We start from the raw sequence: 21,677 nt of genomic DNA, 5'->3' as shown, positions 1-21,677 counted from the left end.
AAAGCCTAGCACAACAAGAACCAGATCCATAACTCATAAAGAACAATCCACGCTTGACTCTTGCTATTTCCTATTTCATACCAATGGCTGCATAACTCAAACCAGCCTCTGATTTACTGTGTCCACAGCTAGAACTTTTGAAATGAGTTTGAGCAAACTCTGGGAGATAGTGAAGGAAAGGGAAGCCTGGCGTGCTGCAGTCCATGGGGTCACAAAAAGTCAGACACCACTGAGTGACTGAAGAACAACAACAGCTACAACTGCCCTCAGGACCCCAGGTCCAGACAAAAGACTCGCTCACACACACAGACACAGACACACAGACACACACAACCTGACAAGAGGCAGCAGACAGAGCCCTGCAACTTGCGAGAACAGAGAGAGGACTCAGCAACAAGGTCAGTCTGCACACATACCTGTGTGAAGGCTCTCCAGACTCCAGAATCTTGCCATTTCCCCCCTTGCCACCATCCTCGTGTTTGGGAAACAGCCGCGTTCAAAGCGGGGCTGTGGGGTGACTGAGCATCGCAGAGGATCACACAGGCTCTGGCTGCGGAAACGCAGAAAGCGCTTATTCACTGCTGACGCCTCTGCCCGCCTGGCCAGAGAGCCTCACAGCTCACAGCACCCGCGGGCGGCTGAGCTTGCAGCCCAGACAGGACGGCGGGGAGGGAAGTCTAAACGCAGGCCAGACGGCCGGCCAGAAACCTATCAGGAGCCCCCGGAGCCTCCCATGCCAGTGACAGCAAGGCAAGACGCCTGCTGCTTTTCATTATAACCCAGAAGCCTGACCCCCCAGAGAGTTTGCAAGATGTGAGCTATCACACACAGGACAGCTAGACAGCAAGTCCCACTGCAGAGCACGGGGAGCTACATTCAGCATCCTGTGACAGACCACAATGGAAGAGTATGAAAAAAATGTATATAGTAAACGTACAACTGAGTCACTTTCCTGTACAGCAGAAATTAACACATTATAAACCAACAATACTCCAAATAAAAAAGAAATAAAAGGGCTCAGGAAAAAAAAAAAAAAAGGACCTATTTCACGGAGGAAGAAGCACAGAGGTCACTAGGTTCAAACTGTAGCTGGGATTCCATGCTCTGGTGTGCCGAAAGCTTCAGCTTTGACATCACATTTATATTAACTGCAAATCTGTGAACTCACTTGAAGAGAGATTTTGTTTAAAAATGTATATGTGTGAATATGTGTGCCTTCTATATAAAAAGCATATGCACATCTTTTACTGCATAAATTATCTGTTCTCTATAGTGCAGAAAATTGTGCTTTCTTTGAAGAGGCTCTCTCTAGACGACTAACTTATTTCCTCTCTCATTTTTGTTTTTTTCCCAGTTGTCTACAGTGAGCAAGTCCTATTGTGAAACGACAACTACTAACAAACAGCTTCCTTCCATTTCCTCAGGATAAGAAAACACTAACTTTTTCCTTCAGGAGCAAGGAGACAACACACGCAGAGTAGTGATCACGTGGTCGTCCCCCAATAAATGGCTGAAAACTGAGTCCATGTGTGCAGGCTCTGGGGTGACAGACCCCTCGTCTCACTCCACCAGCTCAGACCTTCAGGGGCTCGTGTCTGGTCTATACAGTGGGGACAGCCAGCCTCCGACAATGCTCCCACGTTCTTGAGAACGTGTGGGGATTAATAAACAGGACCGCAGCTGCTCTCACAACCCGAGTCCGTAATCACTGGCTGGTTCCCAGACTTCACAGCACGAGGGGTCAATGGGCAGAGCTGCAACGTCAGCTAAGACACCCACCCCGACCACGTGCTTCCCCGGAGGCTTTTCTTATCCTTAATTATCTGTGGCTGTTTCTACTGACTCAGGGCATCCCACTGTTAAATCCAGCTAAGGCTTCAATAAACTACAAAGAGGCAAAACTCGCACACATGTGAACATACACATACACGCACATACACTACACTTACAAAACGAGACTGGTTTCAAATCTATCCCGTGCAAATATATATATATTTTAATATTTTTTTAATTTGTCTGTGCCAGGTCTGGTCTATATGTGGGATTTGGTTCCCTGACCAGGGATTGAACCCCAGCCCCCTGTATTGGGAGCTTGGAGTCTTAGCCACTGGACCCCTAGGGAAGTACCCCCTTGCAAATATTTTTTTAAAAATGAATTAAAAGAGTCAAATTTTTAAAAACGATGAAAAGACAGTCATTCACTAGGAGCGTATGTGTCCTTAATTAAGGCAGTGCTTCATTGCAGGAGGAACTCAGAAGACTCCTCGAGGTTGCTTCTGAGCGCAGCTCACTGTCTATGAGGCAAGGTTGCTTCCCATAGGCTTCAAGTCCAGATTCCGACACCCGTGTCACCTTGTTTAACACAGAATGTCCCATAAGGCCACAAACCCCTCTTTTCACAGTAACATGTACTACCACCCCAAAGGCTGTGGTCCAGGGACCAGCAAGCAGCACAGCGTGACCGGGGAGCTGGTGGGAAGTGAACCCTTGGGGCCCCATCCTGGCCCGTGGATTCATAGCCTGATTCAGGTCTGAGAAGTGTTCATTCAGAAATGAGTGAAGCCTATGGAACGCAAGGGTGGACCTGGTTTTAATGAAGAAATGAAATGCTGAATGCTGAGACACAAAGCAGGGAAATGCGGGAACTCATTCTGATGAGCACACTTTCTAAGCGAGACTGAAATCCAGCAGGGGGCAAAGGAAATCCAGAGTGCTTTCATTTTCTTAAAAAAATAATGTTTTTTTTTTTGTTGTTGTTGTTAAAATTCCAAGTTTTCAAAAAAATAAAAATAAAAACCTCTCTTGGCCGCATTTCCTTGGCACTGTCTTAACTTGGGTCCACAGCTCACTTTCACTCTCCCTGGGCAGCTTCTTTCCCAAGGACTTTTTCTAAATCGAGAGATGGGGTCAGGGAGAGTAAGGTCCTTGGGATCTTAGGATTGTAAACCAAAGGCATTCGCTGAGTAAACTTACTGTACTGAGCACACACTCAAAACAAACATAAAGATAAATAGGAGGAAAAAAAGTAAATAAACAAACAAAAACTGTATTTAAATGAGGCATTTCCTCAAAGGAAGATGAACCAACAACACTTCTATTTTTGGAAGAACCTACAGAGGCAGTTTGACTTTAAGATTTAAAAAATTCTTTAGTGATTAGAGCCTATATTAACCAGATCAATAAGAATATTGCAACAAAGACCTTCAGACCAAAGCTGAAGGAAGTCTTGATCTCCTCCACGCTCTACCCCCAACCCCCACCCCTGGGAATAGTCTGTTCTCCTTGGATAAGATGCTGCTACAGGGTAGGGACTAGGATGTCACCAACCTTGACTACTGGTAGAAGAATTAAGAAAAGGATCGAGTCCCACTGGAGAGCAGAAAAACCCCAACTGTACATTAATATCAAATATTTGGAAGTCAGAGAGGATAAAATAAACGTTGGGAGCACACAGGATGTTATGATCACGTTTACTCTACAGACATATAAGGAACTAAGGCTATTTTTAGCAGAGTGGCCCTAAGACCCACACACAGTTACACCCACACGTCTGGAAAAGGAGGGGGTAAGTTAGTGGTGGTCCCTCTGACTAAACCAACACTCATCCCTTTACCCTCCAGGACCGGCTCTTGAGATGACCAGGTGGTCGTTAAGGCTGCACTTAGCTCCGAGTTACTGGAATCTCCTTAAGTACAAAATGGTTCAGGTCTTCTTACATGGCCGCCTTAGGATTTGGGGCAGAAAGGTCACCAGCATTGGCCATCTGCTCAGCAACCGACATTCCCAGCTGCTGCTTCACCAAAGCTGCAGCTCCCTGCATGGCGCAGAGACTCCCTTAACCTGGGAATATTCTAGAACCTCCCGTGCCCCAGGATTGGGTACCACCCCACCACCAAGACCTGCAGGACAGCCACAGGGTGGTAGGAGGCCAAGGACAGGCATGCTGTGCCCCGACCAGCACTACCGCCAGCTTCAGAGAGTGAGCTGGAGCCTGGGACATGTCAGAACCGAGGTGGCTCCTGCCCCCGCTGGACTGAGCCCCAGCCCAGACCTCCGCTGAGCACCCAGAGTTACGAGCAACACAGCAAGGGCTCTGAGTCCACCTAGTCGCTGCCCTCGCTGCTGATGCCCTAAAGCTGGGATGGGGGTGATTTCTGAGCAGGAAGTGATCAGCTTCACCTACTATGAGTTACTCAGACTCACAGGCTTCCTTGTGGCTCAGCAGTAAAGAATCCTCCTGCCAGTGCAGGAGACCCAGGAGAACCACGTTCAATCCTGGGGTGGGAGGATCTCCTGAAGGAGGGCATGGCAACCCACTCCAGCATTCCTGCCTGGAGAATCCCATGGACAGAGGAGCCTAGCAGGCTACAGTCCATGGGGTCGCAAAGAGTCGGACACGACTGAGCGACTAAACAACAACTCAGACCCACAGTACCCTTGGCTATTAGCATAAATAATGGAGTGTCTAGAGGGGTCCCTGTATTCTGAATGGACAGACATCAGCACTAATCTTACAGGCCATAGTTAGAGAAGCAAAAGAACAGAGACCCTCAACACAACACATAATGTTTTCTAGCCCACACAGTCACACAACCCACCATAGACCCCGTTTTGGTCAGCTGCCTGCTGGCAGAGGGCAAGGCAGGCCCCACGCAGGTCTTCCTGAAACACTGCTCAGCAGCCAGACTCCTGAGCACAGAGGTCAGGCCCGTCACTCCAACACACAGCGAACAGCGCAGGTGACAACAGGGAGCAGTGGGAACCGAAGGCAGAGGACAAGCCATGGGTCTTCAAAGCTGCTGCTTTTCCACCGGAGGCGCTGAGGGCCCGCCCACCCTAACGGACAGGAGATGCACTCTCAATGCTTTATGAACGCCACCCCGCTCCAAACACACGCCAAAGACACTGGTCCTCCTGGGCTCCGACTACAACTTTTAGGCTAATTCAGTAACAGATCCAAAATTCTCCTTTAAAAGACAAGGTGCCATCTCAACGTGACAACCGAGGCCTGTCCCATCTTCTGTGAACAGCCACGTGGGGTTTTCATCCTTCAAGGCCTGGGACACATTTCAAACATAACAAGAGCAGAACAGAAAACGGATGAACTTCACTTTTGTCTTTGTTTTAATAAAATGCAATTATTAGGCGTGGCCTTAAAAACTGACACACGGGTGAACTTCTGTGCACATAAACAAAATAACTTTGTGTTCCATGCTGGAAAGGCATAGCACCTGGGAGACAGTGAGTGGAATGGAGCAGCGTGGGCTTTGGGGTCTGTCTGATCTGCTCTGATCGCTGGCTTCACTGTCTTATGACGTAAGTCACTCTTAGCTAAGTGAGAAAAAGCATGGCCTTGAAGTTTTCAAGCCTCAGATTCCTCATCCACAAGACAGGAACCGGCATGCAGGCCAGGCACTTGGCTTGGTGGTGGTTTGCTTCACGTTTTCTCTTTTGCGCTCTTCCTCTTGACTTTTAATATTCTTTCTTTTCCTTCTCTTTTAAAAAAATTTTTTTATAGATGTACAGTTGACTTACAATGTTGTGTTAGCCTCAGGTATATGGCAAAGTGATTAGTTATACACATACAAATAAATATATTCTTTTTCATATTCTTTTCCATTACCATTTATTATAGGGTATTAAATATAGTTCCCTATGCTTTTCTTTTTAAAATCCAGTTTCTGAGACTTGGCATTAGATGCATGGTATTTTGAAAACTTTTTAAACTCTGTACTTTAGAACGATTGGAACAAATACATGTGTTAGAACTGAGAATGTTTTAAAGGTTAGAAAGATGAGAATTTCAAGAGTTTGATGGAAAAACATTAAAAAAGAAACACTTCATGATGTTTTTCTGAGACAGGAAGAACACTCTCTTTCTTTTTAAAAAAGAAAAAAAAAACTCTTGATTCTGGGCAACGATAAGGCTGAGACAGCAGCCAAGGCTGCTGGAGCTGACACCTGTCTCAGACTTGCAGGCCTGTGGTCTAAGGGCCTGCCGTCTACATCTGCAGGATCGGCTCCTACAGGTGGCATGCTGTCCTGGTTCTAAATCCAGATGTCCACATGTTCTCACAGTGCAGTCAGCAGGGAGAGACTTCAGCCAGGACAGTGTCAGTGTCTTCAGACAAAAAGAACAGAATCATCTTGATTCACAAATAAAAACACCCAGTGCCCGTGACCCCGGGCAAGAGCCTGAAATGGGATGGGGACAGCAGAGAGCCAGACCCGGCCCCGTCCACACCTGACCATCAGGGCTCCACCATCCCCACCCTTCAACCAGCCTCCCAAGGGCTCCGCTATAATCACCCACTCCAAAGGTACTGAGCAAGGACCAGACGACTTTGTATTTTCTCTCTGATTCCTCATTGAGAGAAAACTTTAGGAAAGCAGACGCAGACAGAGGTTATCCAGAGAATAAGAGATCAGACAAGGTTTTCTGGTGCGGCTAAGTAATCTCAAGGCACCCCTCAGCACCTATTGCTTTTCTTTTCTTCTTTCCTTTTAACAAAAAGTTTAGGCATTTCTAGGACATACTTTGGGAAATCTCTGATGAGGCCTGAAATTTGGGGTCAAGAGAGTCAAAAGAAAACATTCAGTTGAGTTACCTTTCTTTCCCCCCAATAACCTGAGTGTCTGCCCTTTAGATGGATTTAACTGACATTTGGATAATACTTAAACAGAACACTGTCACACATGGACTCTTGGGTAACTCCTAGGGCTATCTGTACACATTAGAGTAAATGACCTGTCAACAGTTAAACTGCTGGTTACTGAGGTTGAGTTAGTAACTCAGAACTCTGGCTGCAAACACAACTCATCATTACCTTGTCACCAGAATTATGACTGCTTCTCTTTACTGCACACTTACAGCGTACCCGATCGTTCTCACACATCTGTGGACAATAGTAATATTTCCTACTGATAGATGAGAACATTAAGACTGGGGTGTGAAATGACTTGCCAAGGTCAACGAGGACTGGGACTCAACTCTGTTTTGTTGACCCAAATGCCGGTTCATAAGAAAATCAACTTTCATAACAATCACTAGAATAGAACAAAGCCCGAATAATAGATTATAAGTAGGATCATCAACAACAACAAACTAAGGCAAAAGGAAAAAAAACTATTTTTTTTTTTGTTTTGACCACATAAAAAATTAAAGAGTCTTAACAAATTTATTAACTTCACAACAAGACTTTTCAAAAAAATACGACTTGGTAATTTCTTGTTGCTGTTGTTTCGTTGCTGAGTCCTGTCCAACTTTTTGCAATCCCATGGACTCTCACCCACCAGACTCCTCTGTCCATGGGATTTCCCAGGCAACAACAGAGGAGTGGGTTGCTGTTGTCTTCTCCAGGGGATCTTTGAGACCCAGGAATCAAACCCATGTCTCCTGCATTGCAGGCAGATTCTTTACTGTTGAGCCAGTAATTTCTTAAAATTTATTTGATTAAAAAAAAATCAGAGCTTCCCTTGTGGTTTAGACGGTAGAGAATCTGCCTGCAATGCAAGAGAACCCCAGTTCGATCCCTAGGTTGGGAAGATCCCCTGGAAAAGGGAATGGCTACCCACTCCAGTACTTTTGTCTGGAGAATCCCATGGAGAGAGGAGCCTGTCAGGCTATAAGCCATGGGATCGCACAGAGTTGGACACGACTGAGCAACTAATGATTAAATTGCCCCCACTTTCTTAATGTTGGGGCATTACATCAGAACTCTAAACCAAGGAATGGAACTTTCTGGTGTATATTTAACGTGACTATTTCAAAAATATTTAATAAACATTGATATGGTCCTATTGATGAACTTTCACATATGGTAACATAAAGCCAAGATAATTTTTAATATGATAGCGAAACAGTTTTTAACTAGTCCTAACATTTAGAGGAAATATTCAGCTATCAAATTAGAAAACCAACACGGATAAACCAAACAGATAGAACCCCTCCACACTCATACACAAGGTGTGGACTTTTCCCCACAACCTTGCAGACACCCTCTGTGCATCCTGGCTCTGCCTTCCCACTGAACCAAAACTGTTTTTCTCAAAACCACCAAGTCTGTGGGTTTCCCTGGTGGCTCAGTGGTAAAGAACCCACCTGCCAATGCAGGAGACATGAGTTCAATCCCTGATCCTGGAAGATCCCACACGCCATGGAGCAACTAAGCCTGAGCGCCACAACTATTGAGCCTGTGCTCTAGAGCCTGGGAGCTGCAACAAGGAAAGCCACAGCAATGAGAAGCCCATGCACCGTAAGTAAAGCCTGCACAGCAACGAAGACCCAGCACAACCAAAAAAAAAAAAAAAAAACCCCCAGCAAGTTCCTAATTGCCGCTGGATCCATGGAAATGGCTCAGAGCACTCAACTTGACCCCTGCCACAGGTGACACAGTAAGCACTGCCTCCCAGGGCTCAGCATCCTTGGACAACTGGACACCACTCACCTGTCTGGCCATTCCATTTCTATCTTCATTGTGGATTTCTTTTCCTTCACGGGCTACCCCCGGTGCTACCCCCTCTTCTCACTCCACACACACACTGCTGGTACCTCTCCCTCACTGGCCTAGAGAACAACCAGCCATGTGTGGCCACTCCTCCCCAAACTCCCCTCGAGCCTGGGCCTCCGTCCTCATCAGACCGCATAGTGCAGGCCGGGTGATGAGATCTCCACCCAGCTGTCCCACCAGTGCCTCCAGCTCCAAGGCCTGGAACAGTCCCAAGCCCCGCACTCGTGTGCTTTTCTCCTATACTCCCCTTGGAGGGTCTGCCCCCCAAACATCCAGACAATGGCTGGACTTTCAGGTCTTTGCTTTTCCAAGAGAACCATCATGCTCCTTGTTAAGGGCTCTGTCCACTGGTTGTCTGCTCTGTCCCCAAGCAGGTCCACAATTTAGCTAGAAAGTCACCGAATGCAAAGTGAACCACTTAAAACCCTCCTGTGGCTCCTGGCTCTTCCAGGATAGGCCCTGAGGAAGGCCCTGAACAGGCTGTTCCCTCCCACCTGGAGTGGTCTGATCCCTGGTACAGACCCGCAGCTTACCCCGCTACAGCCACTAAGTGTGGTCAAGCTGCCTGAAAGACCCACGGCAGACCCAATACATCTGCGTCACGCCCCGAACCCTTCAACTTCTACATACAAAGGTGCAGCTGCCTCATCAGTGTCATCCCCAAGGACCAGAAGTCTCTCTCACATGTCATCACGGGACGGGGATTCTGCATGTGAGACCACGATTTATCAACTGTGATGGCCAGTTCTGGATGCTCTTAAGTGATAACCAGAAGCATTCTGAGCTCAGAGTTCCCAGTTTTTCCACATTTTACACTCTCAATTCTTATCTGACTGAAATAATTTTTTAGCAATTAATCTTTATCAAGAGTTCAGTTTTCTTAAATGTGAGTCTCTTCTGAGTCTCACATTTACAATTTCATTTGCTTATGGAGCTAGACAAGCTCCATGATAGCAGTAATGACCACAGCTGCCAGAGCCAGGCTGCAGCCATGCCCCTGACTCCGGGTAAGGACACGACCCACCCATGAGAGCAGTGGTGGGTGCTGTGTCATCCCCCCCACCCCCCAGCCATCCCAAGTGAGCCCTGGGCAGGAGCGGGCACCACCTGCATCGAGGACACTTCCCTTTGGTTGGGTTAAGCACGTGGTTGGGTTAAGAAAGCTTCTGAGGGGCGACCTGACCCTGGGCTTCTCAAGCAGGCTCTCCTCCTCCCGCCCCCACCCTCTGTACTGGCTGCTTCCCAGCCTAGAACAAACACACCTTCTCCAGCAACAGACTCCACCTAAGTTCCGCTCAGCCTTCAATCTCAGCTTTGCTGTGGCTTTCCCAGGAAAGCCTGGGACTCCCTGGATGGAATCTGCTGCCCTGTGGTTACACTCACCTCCTTGAGCACTGCCGTGGCTTTCCGGGTCCGCACACCCGCTGGGGGGTTCTGTGAGCTTGGTATCTGGCTTCCTGGAACCCGCCAGCCTGCACCCCAGGGCCCCTCTTATCACAAGGGACCTGTGTACACACACGTTATGCACGGCAGCATGTAACTGTGCTCTATGCACCCATACAAACGAGGTGTCTCCTAACCCAAGGGCGAAGTAAAAACTCAGCTCGAAAAGGTTTCGGGCACCCTGCTCACGTCCTGAAAAGCCACTCTTTATCTCCTAGTGGCATGTCCGCGTCATTTCCGGATAGGATTAAGCTCATCGACTTCATAAGGGGGCTAGGTAAGATGGCTTCTAGAACCCACACTAAGCTACACAAGGTCTCCGGGTCTGAGGTATCAGTGCACCCCGGCCCAAAATCAGCTGCGAGAACGGGAAGTTGCGGAGGGAACAATGTCCCCGAGGGGTCACCCCAACCGCTCCTTGACAGTGCTGGGCTTCAGGGGTGGGGGCCTCTGGGCACACACCTCTCCCAGTGGACACACCAGCCCTGAAACTGTGGGGAACGTTCACCCGAGGAAAGCCTGGTGGGGAGGGGGCGACGGTTGGGGGAGCGCACGCAACCCCTCCCCCCCCCGCGGGCCGCGCAGCATCCTGCGCGCAGGACCGCAGGGCAACAGCAGCATCCCACGCGCGGGACCGCAGGGCAACACCAGCATCCCACGCGCGGGACCGCAGGGCAACACCAGCATCCCGCGCGCGGGACCGCAGGGCAACACCAGCATCCCGCGCGCGGGACCGCAGGGCAACACCAGCATCCCGCGCGCGGGACCGCAGGGCAACAACAGCATCCCACGCGCAGGACCGCAGGGCAACACCAGCATCCCGCGCGGGGGACCGCAGGCCCTCCAGCACGGCGCACCAGGACAGGGGGCGAGCGGCTGGGGTTTGGGAGGAGCCCCGGTTCTCCGGCGGCTTCCCCCAGAAGTCTCATGGCAGGTTGTCAGGGCCTCGAGCCCACCCCGCAGAGCACCCTGGTCTCAGGGCGAGCTGAGTGGACCAGCCCCGGTGCGCCCTCCTCCGCGGACCCCGCAGACCACAGGGGCAACCCTGCTGTGGGGGCGGGACCCCTGGGGGCGGTCCAGGCCACACCCCTTCGGAGTTGGACCCCGCTCTACCGGTCTACGAAGGGCCTCTGTGTGTTCTCCACAAAAGGAAAAATGGAGCATCTTGGACTTCTCACCACCAAGTACCTTACTTTGTAAATTCTTAATCCCCACTCTTATCTCTAGATTTATATTTTTGTTGTAGGCCCTGATCAATTGCCCTGCGGTCTGTAGTATTTTTTCTTGCTTTCTTACTGACAGCGGAACTGGGAATTTTTAAAACCTCAGAGTACGTTTTTTCAAAATAGCTCCTCTCTCACCAACCCCTGGCTAGGTCTGATGTGCTTCACAGATACGTGGCCTGTTGCATAATTTGGGTTATTCTTTTGTAGAACACAATGTTTTATATAAATATAAATATATATATATATATATATATATATATATATATATATATACATATCACTCTATATATCAAGCTTTTAAGGACTGGATTCTTTGGTTTTTTCCACATGAAAAATGTACATGGGTGGTTATGAGTTTGAGCTTCAGGACTCCCTTGTTAACAGCTTAAATGATGACATCATTCTACTGAAGATGGATTTTGGCCAGGCTCAATAGATAGCTACCCTGATTTAATGTCATCCTCTTTCTTACCTTGTGAAGTGACCATATTACATTCATAAGAAATTAAGGTATGAAGATCAAATCAAATCAAGCAATAATTTGAATAAATTTCAAAATATTTTAAGCCATAGAAAGTCCAATCAAGTCAACTCATGCTTTTCTCCACTTTTTATAATTAGTTATCATTGTACTTAACCTGGCCATTTTCTCTCCTCTGTTGAGGGTTCTCCTTCCTGGGGAACAGTTCAGACATCACTTGGTTTGCCTCACAGGAGAAAGCGCATCTGAACTCGACAGGCAGGGTGGGTAGAAAGAGAAGTGTGCGTAGACACGAGAATAAGAATTCTGAAGGGCGATCAAACTGGACTTCTGCCCAGAACAGGTGGAGCAGTTACTGGAGGGAGAATGGCAGCAACAGAAATAAGTTTGGGAAACTCAGGCTGCCGCGGAATAAGCTGCCTTGGATGTAAGAGAAAAATATCATAAAGGAAAAACGCAGATGGCAGTGAAGACGGTCCCCTAAGAAAAAGTGAGCATGCACAGGCATGGCTACTCAGACCCAAGGATGACCAAGGGGCACAGCCCCCATCGCCAATAAAGCCACAGGGCTTGGCCAGCCGCCTCCCAACCGTGAACTTGACAAAAGCGCCACGGTGACTCACGGTGGAACTCTGTTATCCAAGGCCACACCCGAGCAGTGGGCAAACATGACCCAGGTCTGCTCCGTGTCACACATGAGCCAGGAAGGAGATGAGACGGTGCTCTAAGCAAAGGGAGAGAGAAGGCAATGTTCTGGAAGGGAACGCAGGATGAGTTCACTTTCACCTAAAAGGATTAGGTCTTCACTTCTCAAAAAAATTAAATTGCTACGTTCAAATCTCTACATTTTGAGAAATTGTTACTTGCCTGGCACATCTTGATTTAAAGATTTTTGAGAGCACCTGACCAGGGAGGAGGAAATATACTGTTCACTATTTTTAAAAGGTTTTATTCTAGGAAATTGCAAACAAACTCAGAAGTAGAAAAATTATATGATGAACCCATAAGGATCAATATTTTATCAATCTTTTCCAACTAGGTCTTTTTGGATATTTTAAAGCAAATCTCGAATATATCATTTCACACAACAAATATTTAGTATGCACCCAAATGAATAAGGACTGAAAAATAACTACACTATCATTATCATGATAATGAACAAAATTGACAGTAATTCCTTCTCTGAATACTGAGTCCATGTGAAAATGTCCCTCCTCATCTCAAAATGACCTTTTTATAGCTGGTTGGTTGGTATCAGAATCCAAACAAGTCCACACACTACATTTACCAAACACAATTCAGATTAAACCAGATCTGTCCATTTGGGTGGCATCTACCAGGGATTCTGCATGCAACACACAGCTCCTGAGCTGGCTGCATTCCAGCATGTCAGTGGGAGGGGAACTGGGCCCCCAGGCTGCCCATTCCTGAGGCAGCTGAGGGGCCAGCTCCTGGCAGACGGAGAAGAAGGGGTCTGGGATACAGGAATGCTGGAGCTGGCCTGTCAGATTCTCACCATCCCCCAGGCTTCCCAAACCACATGATGGACATGGCAGCTTCTGTTAGTGGGCCAGGGGCCAAGGGATCCAGGACTCCCGTGGTGGTAGGCAGTCCACACGGAAGAGCAGATGTCATTTCTGTCCTGGGCAGCAGGGCCAGCTTGGTCACTGGGATGGTCCCTCCCACCGGACCTCTGGCTGTGCTAAACTTATCACAGGGTCCCTAGGGAAAAAACCGACACGTGACTCCATGAAGGTGCTGCTTGATTCGTGGGGCAGGAAATCCCCAAGTCAGTGGGCAGAAGGCACACGTGAGCCACCACCACAGGTATCCGGGGATCTCACCCCACGCCCAGATCTAAACTGGTTCCGACTCAGAGCCTCCTCCTGAGGCAGAAGCCAGATGACCATGGGGTGGGGGTGGGGGGCGTCCCATTTCTACAACCCTTCCTTCCTGTGAATTCCTTGGTGATGGAGCCCCCAGGAAAGGGAGGTCCCCCAGCATTTAAGCAATGCTCTGTCGGAAATTTCTGACTGAGAGGAGATGGCCTCAGTACGGGTTACACATGTGGACCAGAGTGAATGGCTTGGCCGAGGAGCCCCTGGAGGAGCTTGGGAAGGACACTGTGGGTTACTGGACTGCTCTGGGGAGGATGTGACTGGACATATCAGAACACACCCCAGCACAGGAAACCACCAGTGCCATGGAAATCCACTGCAAACGAGGCTGTTTAACAACCATGTGACATTATGTACACCCCACAAATGCCCATCTTTGTTCCTGGTCATCTTAATGCTGACTCAGCGGGTTCAAAAAATAAAACGGCCCTGGTGGCAGAAACGGATGCCAAGCCTGGGCTAAACCACGGGTGTCCCCTCAACAAAGTTAATGATACGGTGCCTTGAAGGACCCAGACGGCTTCTTGTGGGGAGCTGATTACAGCGGACCCTTTTCACAATAGGTGGTTTGTCCTTCCTGGAAGAGACACTTATTCTAGATTTGGATTTGTTTGTCTTGCCTATCAGAGTCCTGCTGGAATCTCCCCGGAGCGGGTGCTGTTCACCACAGTGCAGAAACGAAGGGGTCAACACTCGGGTTCAACGATCACTTAATAATACACTTGCAAAGTGTTTTCTTTCCACCCAGTAATTCTGCTCTGTCAAAGCTGAATCTCCTCCCCTCAGGAGGGGCTCCTAGCAGCATCCCAGCCCTGGTGCCACTGGCTCTGAGCCCAGGCCGAGCTGCTGAGCCTCCTCGTGCATGAGGAATGAGCACCCGGGGAGAACGTGGTGTCCTCTGCGGTCCCTGCCACCAGCATTTCCCCATTGGACAAATGCGGCAACCTCCAATCAGCCTCCTTCCTCTGGCCTCACTCCCCAGTGGCCTTGCTCTCTGATGCCTAGCTGGCAACGGCTTCCACTTCACTTGGAACAACCCTGACTCCTCGAAACCTGCGATGCCCTTTCTGTGCAGACTTTCTCCAGCCTCCGGGCTGCCCTGGCCTCCCCTGCCCCGGATTCCGAGCTCCAGGCACCCGGCCTTCTCGCTGAACCTCGGACACACTGAGCTTCTGCCTGACCTGGGCATTCGATGCTCCTTTGACTAGAACCTCTGCTCCCTCAGATCTTCACTCCCTGCTCATCTTCCAAGTCTCGGCTCCAAGGTCACCTCCTCAGAGACACGAGGTCGCCCTCCCCCACTCCCACCTTCCCCTTCCCCAGAAGGCTCGCTAGTACCCAAGGGAGCCCTGCGTATCCACTCACTGCCTCTGTTTAAATGCGGGAACATACATGCTTTGCGATGCTTTACTCTCTGCTTTACCCCAACAGAGACAGTGGTGCCTGGCTCAGAGCAGATGCTCCACATGTTTTTCTTCCTTTTTTTGTAGACTGACAGGTTTTCAACTAAGAGGGGAATAAAGGAGACCGTGATGACTGGAAGCAAGCTCAGAATCTTGGAGAACAGGCTTGGAGCACCTTAGCGGGCACAGATAAGCACCAGGTGCTGTGAGGAGCAGGGGGTCTGGAGTGTGCGGGGACCAGACTTGCAGAAGGAGAGACAGCACGTGCGCCCCACAGCCAGCTGCAGAGGGGAGGTACGCCCTTTCCCGGTATCGGGCATGTGCACGTGTGATGTCTTCGTGTTTTCTGTCTCCTCTCCTCCCACATCTTTCCACTGTGAGATGCGTGTGTTGCTTAAATTTACTTCTGGGCACAAACAGCGGTGGGCCTGCAGGAGGGAGGCACCTGGTCAGAGGCCCTGGACGTGGAGACACCAGCAGTGACTGATGAGCCTCTGGGCTGCTTCCAGGGAAAGACTGAGAGGGTTCTCATTAGACATGAAATTGGTGTGCCATGTCCTTTTAAAAAACGAATGCCTGGGAATTCCCTGGCGGTCCAGTGGTTAGGACTTGGCACTTTCACTGCTGAGGGCCTGGGTTCAGTGCCTGGTCAGGGAACTAAAATCCTGCAAGCTGCATGCACCACCTCCTCCCCACAAACAACACCCTCCCCCTGCTTCACCTTTCTTCACGGTGCCCCCTCGGTGTTACAGCTCCTTGTTAACTCATCATCCCCGAACAAGGACCTGTGAGATGAAAAGGGCTTCGCTGTGCTCCCAGCACATGACAGGCCCTTGGCAGACACTGAATGAATGAATGATTTCCCTGGAGGAACGACCTTCCTCCACCACGGTCGGGGAATCCACACACTCACCGCCTCATCCCTGGAGGACCCATCCTACTCCCGGTGCCCGTGCCCCGAGTTGGTGGAGCCATCACCTGAGCTGGGGGGGCTGAACCCCCCTCCTGGGACTCTGACTCCTGAGTGAGTGACTCAAGGACAGATGGACGGTGTCTTCCTCGGCTCCCAGGGGCCACCGACTGCCAGGTGTTTCCTAGATGCATTTCCAGCCACCCCATCAATTTTGGGGACACTGACACCCTCCCAAGACAGTCTCTTTTGCTCCAGCTAGGCAGGGTGAGTTTTTGCTACTTCTCAACAAAAGAACACTAAACTCAAAACAAAACAAAACATGATTCCAGAAAGCACAGAAATAAGCTGTTCATATAAGTACAGGGTTGGAGGAGAAACCGTCCACATTCCTACCCACCTAACTACAGTATTTTCACTTCTGCACACTCGTTTTAAACCTTTGGCCGCATGTGAGCATGCTGCATAGGGCTGCAGTCATGGTTTGTTATGGGCTGAATGTGCACCCCCCAAAAGATGCTGAAATTCTAACCCCCCGTACCAGCGAGGGTGTGTCCTTATTTGAAAACAAGCTCTTTGTAAATGATCAAGCTGACACGTGGGCATTAGGACAGTGCCTTAATTCTTTAGGGCACCACATGAAGATGAAGGCAGAGACCAGGGAGATACAGCCAGACGCCGAGCTCAGGGGACCCGAGGCCGCCAGGAGCCAAGAAACAGCAGAGGGTCCCCATCTCAGGCCTCGGAAGGAAACTGCCCTGCTTCCAGCCTCCAGAATGGAGACAATTCTGTCCTGCTGCTGAAGGGACCCAGTTTGTGGTACTCTGTGACGGCAGCCCTAGTAAATAAAACAATATATGTGTGACTTTATTTCCTTTTCTTCCTCACTTTTCTCACATTACAGTGGTCACTTTCCTCATTGTTACAGACTTTTTCCTGACAATGCTATAAGCTGTTTTGAAGCAGTCACCCTTAGATGCTGGGCTCACTATTCCACTGAAAGTGGACACTTGCTTCAACTTCTTTCCATCACAAGTAACGCTGGGAAGGACGTCGTGCACTCAGAGCCTTTTCTCTCCTTGTAACAACTTTCCTGAGATACATCACCGGACGCTGACGACTGGGTAGGACAGAAGGGGCTGCTGAGCAGAAGGATGACTGACGATGCATTTGTCACCGGGGTCCCCAGGGCAGTGGGTTTGAGTTCTGGGCGGAACAAATGCTGCCATGTGTAAAGGGAAGGAAGGAGGTTCTGGGCAGAGTAAGGGTGTGAGCCGGGTGGTGGGTAGGAGAGCGGGCGGGAGACAGGAGAGGCGCAGACGGCAGGTAGGCAGGCAGCAGAGCCTGCGAACTCCTTACGAAGCTGGGACTTTATTCCAGTAACCACAGGGAAGTTCACAGGGAAACAGCAGCAAGAACCAAACAGGAATAGGCGCTCAGAACCAGTGGGGATGGAAGCCTGGCCCGAGCAGAGGCAGGGGCCCTGGGATGAGGGTTGGGGCGCGATCCCAGGGCCCCACCTGCTCGTCCGAGAGGACACAAATCAAGAGATGCTCGAAAACTTCCTCGGCCCCCAGCCGCCTCCAATTCCTCTTTGTTGTTGCCCTGTCTGATGAGAGTTCAGACTGGGTTCCTCCTGGGGTAGAAACCAGGCCACCCGATGGTAGGAAAGGAGGGGACAATTCCTCAGCCATATGTTCAGGCCGATCGCTCAGCCCCAGGCAGAGACGTCCCAGGACACACTCCCAGGACAACCATTTCTGGGTCACTTCTTCATGCGCCCTGGTCCCTCCTCCTCCCACTCCCTGAAATCTAAGTGACACCGAGCAATACCCTCCTTCAAGTCTCCAGAAACAACACGCTTTAAATCCTGTCCCTTCTTGTGGCTCCGGTCACCACTGTCACATGGAGGGCGTACCCACCAGCTGGTGAGGCCCTGAGAGCCCCATCCCTCACTCACGCTCACGTGCAAGTCTCGTCCTCAAAGCCAAGACAGAAAAAGTCAGCACTGAAGCTCTCCGGTGGCTAGCCGTCTACTGTCTCTATTTAGAGTCAGCACAGCTCAGTGGTTAAAAACATGGGCCCGCAGTGAAAATTCTACCTGATTGTAGATTCAAGTCCCTTCTCTGCCACTTCCTGGGTGGTTTATCTATTTACACTTGGGGTTTCTGATCTGTAAAGCGAGGATTACAAGAGCATCCGCCCAGCACAGAGTTGAGATCAGATGAATTAATCCTCAGAGCACACGGGAGGGCGTCTGCCCCACAAAATTGCCCGTCCTATCCCTGCCCGTGAGCCAGCCAGGCCACTGTCCAGCCAGCGGGCTGGCTCAAACATTGGTGTCCGTGCTCAGGAACCTAAAGTCAGGTCGGCAAGTGTTCACTGGGTAAGTCCCAGGCTGGCATATGCATGGCTCTATTAGATAAAGTCTTCCATGCATATACCATCTATTAGATACACAGTATGGGTGAATCTCAAACTCTCAGGAAGAGCTTTCAGAGGGGTAAAACAGATTCCCAGGAGCCCATTCATGGTCAGATCACCACAGCAGGAACCTGGGACCCAGACTTCTCAAGGTCAAGGTCACTGGGACGACGCAGAGTCCATAGGGCACCTTCTCTGGACAGGGGTGCCAGGCCTACCCCTGCAAGGGTGGCTCTGACACCCAGTGGGCCCTCCCCACCCTGGGCCCAGGGCAGGCCAGACAGGCGCAACAGATTGGGTTCCCAGATTGAGCAACGATTCCACACCTGCCTCCTGGAGACGGACCTGCCCAGGGGGGACTGTGAGACTCACCGTTGGACGCTCTCAGGTGTCGCCGGCGTCCCACACGGTCCAGCCCGATGGGGGTGCTCTGGGAGAAGGCGCAGGGCCGCAGCCGGGCTGACACCGCCCTGTAGGGCGGCACCTGGTGTGCGGGCACGGGCGGCCGGGCGGCGGGCTGCAGAGGAAAGGAGGGGCAGTGAGGAGAGGCAGGAAGTGGGGCTGGGAGCCTCGAAGCCCCAGGTCACGGCTGCACAGGCTCAAGGGCAGCCTTCCTCAGACGCGGAAACCCAGTGCAGACCCCAGGGTGCCAGGTTTTCAGCCACCTGTCTGGACACACGCGTGGGGACACTCAGGAATGACCACAGTGGAGGAAGTGACGGCCCCCACCCACACTCGTGCAGCAGCACCCCCAGGGAAGCCGACGCGGTGCCAGTGACTGAGGCCCGTGACAGCTCCTTCCCACAGCCCCCCCAACACACACACACAACACACACACACACCACACACACACACACACACACCCCCACACACACACCCACCCACACGCAGGGACCAGCATCTGTGGAACACGGTTCTTGTTCACCTTAACTAACCGGGCAGTGAGCTTTGTCTAAAAGGAGAGTTGGTGGTTTTCCACCAATTTAGAACCATCTATAGCCCCTGGGATCTTCCATATGAGTCGTCCCTAAAACGACACTGAAGGCCACGTTGGTCCATGCCTTCCATAGGCTTTCTCAGTATTTCTCTACCCAGTTCCCTAAACAAGCTTGGGGGCAGAAAGTTATCTTACTATGCTCCTTTTGGATGCTCTGAAGTGAAAAACTGTCTTAAGTGCTTAGATCGCCCCTAGACTGTGTTTCACATTAGAAGAGATTTGCTTCCATTCAGAATCATTTCCGTGATACCATGGTGAGGACAGCCACCTTCAGAATTATTTCCTCGCATGTAGAGCATCTCAACACAACAAAAAGTCTGCAGTATTCTTCAACATAATCTGCTTTCACCTTAACTGAATTCAAATTAGTTCAATTAAGCAAGAGATTTTGGGGGTATTTGCTATAAATAAGCACTATGCCGGGGTTATAGGGAGAATGGAAACGGAAAATCCAATACCAATATATTACTGCCCTTTCAAGAGAATGTATGGGTTACTTAGGGCTTTCCTGGTGGCTCAGGTGGTAAAGAATCTGCCTGCAATGCAGGAGTCCTGGGTTTGATCCCTGAGTTGGGAAGATCTACTGGAGAAGGGAATGGCAACCCATTCCAGTATTCTTGCCTGGAAAATCCCATGGACAGAGGATCCTGGTGAGCTACAGCCCACCGGGTCACAAAGAGTAGGACATGACTACTAACATTTTCACTTTCTTCCTGAGTTATTTATGATATCAACTAGCAAGTTAAAAAAAAGAAAAATGAAGCATGCACTTACTCATATGAACACTTGACCATGGCTGGGATAAGACCTCACCAAATATAAACTCCTTCTGAATGGGAGCCTTTATTTAAATGTTTGTATCCTCAAAGGGCTTTATGGGTAATTGATAAGTATTTGTTGAATTGCTAAAATGCACTAAGGAAATAATATTAAGATTTTAATCTACTGTCAAAACAGTTACAAAGCTGCAACTGACATGTAAAGAGTGATAAAATGGCAGAAAAAATTACTTTCTCATCTAGAAAAAAATCAATTTTCTTCTTGTCTTTCCATTTTAGGGATAAGTGGCATTTTCTTTCCAGATTTCTTCTTCGAGGAAGCTCACTAAATATGCACGGCTACTTTCCCCAGATGATTCAGAACAAACAGCAAACCAGTTTCACATATTATCTGAGATCCCAGAAAGACAGAAGATTAGTCAGAGCCATCCAAATGTCAGTGGGTTAGTTCTAATTCATGCATGTTTTCAGAGTCAGGAAGAAAGGCTGTGAGCAGATGACGCCATCCCTGAGGCAGAGAGAAGAAAGGAAAAGTCTGGGAAGTCTGCAGCGAGAGGACAGAGGCCAGGAGGCTCTGGGGGCAGCACGGCGGTCTTACTTGGGGCAGGAGGGCTTCCCCCTCCTCCGTCTGGCTGCTCCCATAGAAGCCGACCCCACCGATCACAGAGATGGGGCGTCTTCTTGGGCCCCCCTGGGGATAGCCCCCAGCAGGAGTCTGGTCTGCAGGGTCTGTGGGGGCCACGCTGGGCTGGTGGTCACTGTCCGCAGCGTCCTCTTTCTGGGGGTCCATGGCGATCGAGTCTTCTGGGATAGACAGACTTCGGGCGACCAGCTGGCCATAGTCAGAGAGTGGTCGGGGCCTTGACCTCCTCCCAGACCCCAGTCTCCTCCTGGGGATCCTCTGAGCCTCCGTCCTCTCTTCCTCCGGTGGGGGAGCCTGCCTCCAGGACCCCTCGGTCACAACCTTTTCAAATGCGAACAAGTTAGGTAAGGGTGATATCCAGGAAGGTAAAGAAAACAAGCCCCCGCCCCTCCCCACCAAGTTGACTGTGTCCCAGAAAGACGTGACTGAAACATGGATGGGAAGAAGCAAACCTGTCTTTAATCAGAGGCTTAATTAAAACCCTAATCTCAGTAGTGATGTTTGTGACACATGATGAACCATCATAAAAGATACTAAGAAAATCAGCACCCATTTGTTTATTTTTGTTTCTGTTTTCATTAGTCTAGCAAGGTGGATCAAAAAAGGAGTTCCTGCAATTTATGTCAAAGAGTACTCTGCCTGTGTTTTCCTCTAAGAGGTTTATAATATCCGGCCTAACATTGAAGTCTTTAATCCATTTTGCGTTTATTTTTGTGTGTGATGTTAGGGATTGTTCTAATTTCATTGTTTTACATGTAGTTGTCCAGTTTCCCCAGTACCACTTATTCAAGAAATGGTCTTTTCTCCAGTGTATGTTTTTGCCTCCTTTGTCATAGATTAATTGACCATGGACATGTGGGTTTATTTCTGGACTTTCTAACCCGTTCTGTTGATTGACATTTCTGGCTTTGTGCCAGTACCATACTGCTTTGATTACGGTAGCTTTGTAGTATACTCTTACAC

At 49.7% G+C, this 21,677-nt stretch overlaps 1 protein-coding gene across 6 annotated transcripts in view; it reads right to left on the bottom strand.

Annotated features, from left to right (window-relative positions):
- Nucleotides 1-21,677, bottom strand: part of SPATA13 (spermatogenesis associated 13) — a 233,084-nt gene that overhangs the window by 24,668 nt on the left and 186,739 nt on the right. For 3 of the 6 annotated variants that reach the window (XM_027557566.1, XM_027557568.1, XM_027557567.1), the window contains exons 3-4: nt 20,670-21,035; nt 18,668-18,812 (exon numbers count right to left, since the gene is read on the bottom strand). In XM_027557566.1, coding sequence (XP_027413367.1) covers nt 18,668-18,812; nt 20,670-21,035 — 511 coding nt within the window. Of the gene's footprint in view, nt 1-416; nt 900-9,893; nt 10,041-18,667; nt 18,813-20,669; nt 21,036-21,677 lie in introns of those variants that run through there. The other 3 variants (XM_027557569.1, XM_027557571.1, XM_027557570.1) reach the window with 3 other exon arrangements.

Source organism: Bos indicus x Bos taurus, chromosome 12 (genome assembly GCF_003369695.1).
Source record: "Bos indicus x Bos taurus breed Angus x Brahman F1 hybrid chromosome 12, Bos_hybrid_MaternalHap_v2.0, whole genome shotgun sequence".
In the NCBI taxonomy this organism is placed as follows: Eukaryota; Metazoa; Chordata; class Mammalia; order Artiodactyla; family Bovidae; genus Bos; species Bos indicus x Bos taurus.
Note: the sequence above shows the minus strand (reverse complement) of the source record. Positions and strands in the feature narration are given on the sequence as shown.